The 9,535-nt window shown below is 58.0% G+C and overlaps 1 protein-coding gene across 1 annotated transcript in view; it reads right to left on the bottom strand.

The window, feature by feature from the left end:
- Nucleotides 1-403: 403 nt before the first annotated feature.
- FOXO6 (forkhead box O6) overlaps nt 404-9,535 on the bottom strand; it is a 19,401-nt gene continuing 10,269 nt past the window's right edge. Inside the window, exon 2 of the mRNA XM_024744768.1 lies at nt 404-1,114. Within this exon, the coding sequence (XP_024600536.1) occupies nt 404-1,114 (711 nt within the window). The remainder of the gene's footprint in view (nt 1,115-9,535) is intronic.

The raw sequence follows: 9,535 nt of genomic DNA, 5'->3' as shown, positions 1-9,535 counted from the left end.
TGGGGCTGGAGGCTGGAGAGTGGTTTAGGGCCGGAGGACAGCTCAAGGTGAACAGCCAATAGGTAGGTGTGAGTGTGTTTCCGGGAGGGGTTCCTGGCTTGGGGTGGGTGAGGCTAAAACCAGTGGGAACGTGTCAACTGGGAATCAGATTCGACTTTGGGGTGGGCGATTCGTCACGCGGGGGCCCCGCAAAGGAAACTGAAGATTCGGAGACGCCCCCCACCCCGCCCCGCCTCCCGGTTGGCTTCCCAGACTAGCACGGCCCACCTCATTCCTCCCTACTCCCACCCAGCCCGGAATCCAACCTCCACTCCCAGGCTTCCCGCCCTTGGGAGTAGGGGGAGCGGGTCTCAGGAGTCTGGGCAAGAATGGCAGGGTGCCCCAGCCCCTCCCTACCACTTCCCTAAGCGGTCAGCTTCCGAGGGGTGTCTCTAGCTGGGATGGGGCTGCCTCCTGGATCCCCTCCGTGGAGCGGGAATGGGAGTGGGGACCCGGGGATCAGGATGGGAAGACAGAGGCCCCTGGGGCGGGGGGCGGGGCAGGGCACCGAGGGCTGGGTTTTCAGCGCCTCGGGCAGCCCCGCCCCGCCGCCGCCGTGCAGGCCCAGCGGGCCCCCGAGCTCGGCCAGGCGGGTCAGCTCCCCCGGGCAGCGCGCACCCAGCGCGGGCGACAACGCGCTCGCCGGGCTCGGGTACATGAGCGGCGACGACGGCGCCAGGGCCTCCAGGGCCTCGTCGTCCTCCAGTTCGGCCGCTTCCCCGAGCAGGGGTCTCCCGCCGCCGCGGAAGTCGGCCCACGCCTCGTAGTCGTCGCTGGCGTGCGAGGCCGGGCTCGTGGCCCACTTGGCCGCGGCAGGCACGGGTCCCGGGGCTGACGCGCCCTGGGGACTGTCGTCGGGGCTTCGCTCCGGTGCCTGCAGCTGCTTCTTCTTGCTGGCCTTGCCCTTAATGCGCAGGAACTTGGCCCCGTTGTCCATGGACACGGCCCTGCGCCGCGGGGTCTTGCCCGTCTTTCCGCCCTCAGGGTTCAGCATCCACCAGGAGCTCTTGCCTGTGCCCTCGTTCTGCACGCGGATGAACCGGGTGTGCAGAGACAGGTTGTGCCGGATGGAGTTCTGTGGCCAGAGACAAGGATAGGGGTGGGGGAGTGGGAAGTGAGGGGGTAATTGATGGGAAGAGGAGTGGGAGAAAATAGAGAAGTGAGAGTGTAACAGAACGGGAGAGGAGCCAAAAGGCGGAGGGGGAGGAAATAGGGAAGATGAAAGGGTAAAGGGAAGAAGGGGGGAACAGGTGTAAGTACCAGGTCAGACAAACTCAGACTATCCATCCTCTACCCCAGACCCGCCCCATCCTTCCCGCTCCCCTGCCCCACAGAGCCACTGTCTGTAGGGTGAGGCCAGAGCTTTGGGTCTAGCCTTTCCAGGGAGGCAACTGCTAAGGGACCTGCAGCGGGGGAGCAAAGACACCCCCCCCCCAACTCAGCCAAGCCCCGCCCGGGGCTAGCCAGGCTGCCAGGGCCCCCTAGCAGATTATGTAAGGGCTCATGCCGCTGCGGCTCATTTGTCCGCTCCCCACCACCCTGCCAGCCTGGCATGGCGCCAGGAGCCCGAAAACCCAGGGCTCCAGAAATCAATCTCGCGGTGACTGATTAAGCCCTGTTTAGAACTAATTGCTCTTTCGTGTGTGGGGAGAATAAATTACCTGCTTTAATTTCGTGTCTTTAAAATGCAACTGCAGGTAGAGAAGACTGTTAACCCTTTGCTGGGAGGGCCTGACCAGGGAAAGCACAATAGGCTGGGTGTCCCCAAGGTGGGTAGAGGCCCAGACTTTCCCCCAACTTCTCTGAGCTTCTGTGAACTCCACAGAGGCCTTGGATCCCAGCAAGCCCCTCAAAGCACATCCACTGGCCATGAAGACCCCAGACCCCGCCTCTGCTCACTGCCCACCTTCAGGTCAGCCCAGGTCCCCTCTGGGCTGCAGCCCTCCCTCCCCTCCCCTCCCCACCCACCTGATGCAGAGTAGCTCTGCCCTCAAAGCCCCTTCCTGGTGGAACCTTCACAAAATCTCCACAAAGCACGTGGCATCAGGCCCATTTACAGACAAGAAGCCCGAGGCTCAGAGAGGTGAAGTGGCTTGCCCAAGGCCACAGAGCCCTTCGGCTGCCCCTGGTCCTTCCCCGGGCTTCACCTTAGGCACACCTACACATATCCTCTTCTAAATTTCTGTTGGGCCCCATATCACTGCCTGCGTTTGCCAGGCCTGTCCTGGGGACAGAGGAAGGCTGGGGAGTCCACAGCTCCACTGACCTGGCTCCCCACAAGAACCTGGAGGAGTAGAACTTCTGCAGGGCCTACCATGCCCCACCTCTGAGGCCTCTCCGCTGGTGGCCTGGACCTCCTGGCTCAGGTACTGCTGTGGAAACAGCAGGGGTTTGGGTATCTGCAGGGCTGGGCAGGATGCCTGGCTCTTTTCAGCCACCTAGCTATGTGACCATGGCTACTGACTCCATCTCTAGGAGCCCATGCCTCAGTGAGCTCCTCTGAAAAAAATGGGCGACATCCAGTAACCACCTCAGAAGGCTGTTAGATCGTTACCTGAGATAACGTGTGTGGGTGTTTGGTGAACACACCAGGTGCCCATAAATGCTGGTTAAATCCCTCACTCCGGCCAGAAGACCTCACTTCTTAGATCACTCCATAGACCCGCTCTGTCTCTACAATCCTTAGTATCAGGCCCTGAGTGTAACTGCGCTGGGCCCAAACAACTCTGGGGAGCTGGCATTACCCCATCTCATGTACCAGGGAATGGAGGCCAGAGGCGTGATGTAACTTGCCCTCGGTCCCACTGGCGGCAATGCCAGGTACCACTCCAGATCTGCCCGGCATACGGACCTGCTCTCATCCGCCCAGCTCCAGAACCTCTGATCCGCGAGGGCTCTCCCTCCTGCCTCCTTCCCGCCTGTCTCCAGAAGGAGGGGTCCTCCCTGCTTCCCAGGGCACCCTCCCACCCCTCACCCCCAGTTCCACGTACTCACCTGACTCTTCAGGGCCCCAGGCTCCCTATCTCTAGCACGTTCTGGTCTTGGGAGATAACAGCTAGGGCTTCAAGGCCCGTCCCAGCATAGTCCTGCCTGGCTTCTCCTGGGGCCCTGAGAGGAGGGGAGCTGGACTCCCAGGGAGTGGTGCTCCCTGGAGTAGAAAGCCCCTCTCCTGCTCCCGCCCCTGCACCTGGCTCCCCAGCCCCTTCCCAACACCTGTGCTGGTTGGGGGGGCCTCAGAGGCCTCAGTTCTCCTCCCCTGGAGGATTATCTGCCTTACCAGAGGCTCCACCTCCCAGCTTCTCCAGCTGGAGGTCAGTCAGGCTACACCTCTTTATCAGTGTCACCATGTGCCAGCCCGGTTCTGAGTGCTTGGGGGTGGGGGGAGGAGGAAGGACACCGCCAAGTACGGGCACCTCCCGAGTACCTGCCAGGTCAGCCCTGAGTACTGGAAGTACTGATAGAATACATTCTATCAGTCTCCACACCACGCAGGGATTGTGAGCCCTATTCAAGATGAGGCGAGTGAGGCTCAGAGAGGTTAAGTAAGTTGAAAAGATCACACAGTTTAAGTGGCAGAGCCAGGCATTGATTTCAGGTTAGTCTCGTTCTGAGTCTAAAGGACCTCACGTTCCACCATGGCAGAGAGAACAAGTCGGAGAACTTCCAAAGAATCTTAGGAAACCAGTCCTCCATTTCTTCTGAAAATTTCCATGACGTAACCAAGCCTAGAAGCTGGCAGTATGGGAAGCTGGGGGCATGTTACGAGGTCAAGATTCCTACAAGTCTTTGTAGAATTCAAAGGAATCTCGCACTGTACTCCATCATACTCCCAAATTTTCTGAATATCAATAAAAATGTTTTAGATTACCACCAAGAACACGTGTTCCAGGCCCATGAAGGGCTGCATCCTTCCCCGCTCTGTTCCCTGCCCAGCCAGGTACCCCTGAGCCCCAGCCCAAAACCACAGCTGGTCGGACCCAGAGAGGAAAAAAGGGCTTGCCCCAGTTCACCCAGGGATTCGAGCCCAGGCCTCCTGACCCCCAGCTTGGTGGCCCTCCTTCCCCGGCAAGCCTGACCTGGGGCCAGTCCCTCCTCCTCTCTGGGCCTGTTTCCCTCCCCATAAATTGATGAGATGGGCCACTGGATTCTAGGCACCTTTTCAGTCTGACAATAAAAAGTTCTTGGAATCATTCGGTCCAGAGGTTTTCAAACTTTTGGTTTTTTTTTTTTTAAAGTAGTGGAACCTTTTTAGTGAATGGAATCTAATGCAAAACTTGAGTGTTCAACATTCAAGCCATCGGAGGTGGGGCAGGGGTACCTGGAGCCCTGTCTGCTCGGCACCCTCCCTTGGCACTCTCACTGAAAACGAGGCCCTTGGGGAGGGATTCTGCAGGCCAGATGGATGGGGCAGTTGAGGCCTAGAAAGGTGCCGTGCCTTGCCCAGGGTCACCCAAGGAGGTGGCCCAGAGCCGGGCGAGGACCTAGGCCTCGGACTGCTGAGCCAGGCTCTTCACCAGGTGTGCACCAGGGCTGTGCCCCAGGAGGCAAGGCCAGGCCCTGCAGCCCATTCTGGCTACTCAGGTCCCAGCCAGCTGGTACCCATCAGAGCTCCCGGCCAAGATCCAGTGGCAAGCGCCGATCACATCTCGCCCACAAGGCCTCCTGGGAGGCCAGAGGCCACGGAGGAGGTGAGGGAGACGCCTCTACCACGCAGCAGTAACCAGGGCTCCCTCTCAGAGTCACCTAGCAACCCGCCACCACAGCTACGGCCCCGGCATGCCCCGGTTCCCCTGGTGCGCAAGCTGGGCCCGGCTTCTGGGGCCTCACACCTCCCACACCTCCATGCAGGCCTGGGGCAGGTTCCCAGGGGAGATGGGACCTCCCTGACTCAGTGCCTCAGAGACCATCAAGAGGCAGAGGGAAGGGACAGTAGGTTACATCCCATGCCCATCCTACTCTCCCTCAGAACCTGGGCGACAGGCCAGCCCCCTGGGGCCTCAGGCATCAGGGAGAAGAGGCTGGTACGGGACAAAGAGCACGGGATTCCAGTCTTGGCTTCAACACCCACAAACAATGGAGCAAAAGATGCTTTGAAACTCCATTTCCTCAAACAGCTACCTGCTTGCACCCTGTTTCCCTCCAGGCAGCAGCTGGAGGGATCCTGTAAATAACGTGGACCACATCCAGTCCTGCCCAGCGCACTCTGATGCCCCTATCTCACTCAGAGTAAAGAACAAAGGCCTTGCCGTAGCCCACAAGCCCTTCCATGACCTCCCAGGCTCCTGCCCTGACCCTGGCCTGCTGCCAGGAACCTGCTGGGCACCATCCCACCTTGGGGCCTCGGTCGCAGGGGCAACACTGTTCACCCAGATACTCACATCCATCTCTCATCTCCTTCAAGTCTCTGTTCAGATGTCACCTATGTGAGAAGCCCCATCCCACCCACTTTCTTAACAAGTGCTTCTCTGCCTTGCCACTTCTTGGCCCCCTTAGCCTGCTCTGAATTTTTCTAAAGCAATTAGCGCTTTCTAAAGTACCGTATAATTTCTTTATATTGTGTTTATTATTTATTGTCTGGTTTCCCTTATATTAGAAAATAAGTTCCATGAGGGATTTTTGTCCCCCCTTTTTTTCTTGTAACCGGACCCCATGTGTTTGGTATACGCTAGGCATTTCATAAATTTTTGCTGAAGGAAGGAGAGACAGAAGAGGGGGGGGAACACTGTATGGCAGGGAGAATTAATGAGACTGTCAGAGTGGCTGGCACACGATAGGGGCTTCTCCAGACTGGGCTGAGAGAGGGGAATACAGGACGGAATGGGAGGCAAGCATGGGGCGGAGAAAGGCAGGAGCGGTCGGAGCCACAGAAGGAAGCGCAGAGAGGAGGAGGGGCTTCTGTGCAAGGGGAAGAAGGGCTCCCAGGGTGAACAAGGCGGCTGCCCACCCCAAGCCCCACCTGCTCGCTCCTGCTCCCCAGATAGACTTGGGGAACCCAAGGCTTGCTGTGGCCAAGCTCTCTCACAGCCTGGACCACGTGGGCCAGAAGACGCTGCAGCAGCCCCCGTGGGAACAGAATAACCTCGCCCTTGCTGACGGTGCCTCCCTCGTGGACAGGGTCTGAGCCATTTGGTAGTGGCAGCTCATCTATCCAAGAGGACACCCTCATCTATTCCCAGGACACCCTTCGCCCATGAGCGGTAATGCATTCATCTGACAGCACAACCCCATTTATCCAGCACACCAGTCCCATTTATCCAGCAAGTACAACCTCATTCGCTAACAGCACTCCATTCACCTGACGGGCCCCCTCATTTATCCAGCAGGACGCCCTCATTTATCCTCCAAGTCGGAGGCTCTCCTTCCTCCTGTGGCGTGGCTGTGTTCTCTGATGGTGCAACCCGACTGATCCAGCGGGACACCATCTCTTCTACAAGTACACTTCATCCCCTGATAGTACAACCTCATTTATCTCATAACGCAGCCTCACCTTGCCTCCAAGTACCACCTCATTCCCTGACAGTACACCTCGTTTATCTTCCAGCACAACCTCATTTCTCCTCCCAGCATAGTTTCATTCCCTGATAGCTCAAGCTCATCCAATCTTACTTCTCCAGCCAGAGCCCACCAGATCTCGGGGCTGAAGAGTAGGGGCAAAGAGGGGGAGTTTGGAGAGAGAAGAAGGGTCCCACCATTTGCTGTCCCCTGCCTAGAGAGGGCTGCATGGCACGATGACTATATCCAATCTCCCCAGGCCCTAAAGGGCCCATGGACTTTGAGTTCTAGGTTGCTCGGCCCAGCCAGCCCTCGACCATTGCCCCACCTCCCATGTGGTCCCCTCTAGAGCTAAAGAGGGCCCACGGGATGGATTTCCTTCAGCTCTCCAACAGGGGAAAAAAACCCACCTGATTCGATTTGTAGCGTTTGCTGATTTCTGTGGCATGGATACTCCCATCGTAGCCAATTTTAAGCTGGCAGCATGATGTCACTGAGTGCAGAACTGGGAAGAAGTGTGCATGATCAGCTCTCACGAGCCAGTGCAAGCCAGCTCTCGCACACCACTGGCCCGTGCTCAAATACCGAGGCAGGAGAAGGGCACCACCTACGTTGTGCCAGACCTAAGCTAGATTCTCTAGATACGTTTCTTCTTTGAATCCTAAAAACCATGCAAACCGTGAGTAGGTAATGCTATTTTACAAAGTGGGGTGGCGGGGGAGAACTGAGGCTCAGGTGGGTTAAATGACTCCCGAGGCCATGAAGCTGCGAAGTGATGGAGCCAGGTCTGGGTCTCGGGGCTGTTGGATTCCAAAGCTAAGGCTCTTCCTACCCACACCGCCAATGGGGCGGGGAACACTGCCCTGCTGCCCACCTCAGAGGCCATCCCTGCCCTGGTTCTCAAGCCCAATCTTCCTGGCTTTCATCAGAGACAGGAGACTCAAGTCTTGTGCTCCCCACCCACAAGCCCCGTGCTATTGCTACCTCCTGGCCTCTGGCACCAAGGGGATTCCAGGACCCTCCCAGTTCAGTCCTGGGTCTTGCGTCCAAAACCAGGTATGGATTCCTCTCCAGGTTCTATCGCTGTCCAAGGTTCAGCCCGGCCCCTGCCTCAGGAAGCTGACCCCAACTATCCAGTGGGGATGGTGATCCAGCCCCACCCTCTAGTGCCTTCCTGAGCAGAGATCACCTCTGGGGTGCATGAGTGCTCTGATCCCCTCCATGACTCCCATTTCCTTTCTCCCCGCTTCCTTCCCTCCTTTCCTGCATAAAGAAGGGTTAAGGGCTAGAGTTGGAATCCCAACTTCATCCATGTGACCTTGGGCCTCCCCCGTAAAAGAGGGTAACTATTGCAACGTCCGTGGGGGAGGGAACGTGGCTGGGAACTGGATGAGATCCCACATGTCAAGAGTCTTCCTGACTCCCTGTCTCAGCCCCAGGCACAGCTGTCGTACAACACCCCACCCCCTCTGGCCCAGGAACACACCTGACTCAGAGAGAGCCACAGATTTTTTTTGGGCGGGGGGGGGAAGAGGGTCACTGGCTCTGCTGCCTGGAGTACTCAGTCCAGACAGCATTCCTGGCAGAAGGGGTGACCTGGATGACCTCAGGGCCCTGAGGCCACATGCAAACCCTTGGTACTAGGGTGTGTAGTGAAGGAAGGGTAGAAGGGTAGGTGGGGGCATCAGAGCCACAGGTGTTGACAGGTGAATGGGCTTGGGGTCAGCAGTGGAACAGAAGTGAGCAGCCAGGGGCCAGGAGGAACCAAATGTCCAAAGCAAGGCGTGAGGTCAAGGGACGGGCCCTGGCGTCCCCCACCCCTGCCCCCGCAGAGACAACAGAACCCACACACCCAGCCTGGACAGTACACAGATCAGCAGCAGAAGTCCCAGCTCGCCCCTACTCAAAAGCCCATGGCTCCTCATGCCGCCAGCGCTTGCGTCCAACTCCAGACTGACATTCAAGGGCCCTCTGGTGCTCTCCAGCTTCATTACCTCCATTCCCTTAAACCCATCTGGGACTCCAGCCACCCTGGATGTCTCATACCTCCATGCCTTCACACACTCTGTTCCCTGTGCCCTTCCCTCGCTCTCTGCTCAAGTGGTTCCTGCCGCTCCATCAGGGCTAGCTGTGCAGCATTTTCCTAGCCCGCTCTGCAAGCCCCAAAGATAGCTGTTCCTCCCTTCAGTGCCACTGCAAAAATCTACCTGCACGCTGGAGTATAACTCTAGGTGAGTCTGCCTCCCCACTTGAACTCTGTGGGGCAGTCCTTGGCTCACAGCAAGTCAACACATAGGTTGGAACTCTCAGCAGCCATGAACCACTCAGGCCGGGCAACTCTGTGTCGTTTCTGTTCAACAAGACCTCAGGCCGGAGCTCCAAGCCTTGCCTCCTCCCTCCCGGTTTCCCCTCCGGTTCCTGCTGCCTCTGCCACCTCCCTACTTCTCCCCTGGCTTCTCAGGAGACTTCAGCAAAGTGAGAAAGGAAAGAAACTACCACTTGCTGAGCATTCAGTGCACTGTGCTGGCACTCAACAATTAAAATCTTACTGAGTATCTGTAACAAACCTCTGAGCTGGTTTATTATCCTGACTTTACAGATGAGAAACTGAGGCTTCAAGAGACAACTGACCTGCCCAGGTGGGTAAGTGTTGAGGCAGGAATTCACACCCAGGGCCCTTGCCCTTCCTCCTACCCTGAGAGCCTCTAGGGAGGAGCCTAGGCCAGACAGAAGCTCCCCTGGGGAAGGGGTGCCAGGAGCTGTCCACACTGGCTCAGCAACCTCTCCACAGACTCTTCCCTCCCTCTTCCAGGACTAAAGGGGATCCCTAAATGCCAGGCCATTCAGGCCTCTCCCAGCCTCTCCTCATCGGAGCCTCCTCCCTCCCTCTGCCGGCAGCACATCCAACACCCCTGCCCCCGGCCCTGGGAGCAGCTGCGGTGACCTCACCCAGTCCTGCCCCGGGCCTGGCTCTGGGGAGGGCTCAGCAGCTGTGCCCCAGCCC

The sequence above is a fragment of the Neophocaena asiaeorientalis genome, unplaced genomic scaffold (genome assembly GCF_003031525.2).
Source record: "Neophocaena asiaeorientalis asiaeorientalis breed wild unplaced genomic scaffold, Neophocaena_asiaeorientalis_V1.1 scaffold478, whole genome shotgun sequence".
Taxonomy (NCBI): domain Eukaryota; kingdom Metazoa; phylum Chordata; class Mammalia; order Artiodactyla; family Phocoenidae; genus Neophocaena; species Neophocaena asiaeorientalis.
Note: the sequence above shows the minus strand (reverse complement) of the source record. Positions and strands in the feature narration are given on the sequence as shown.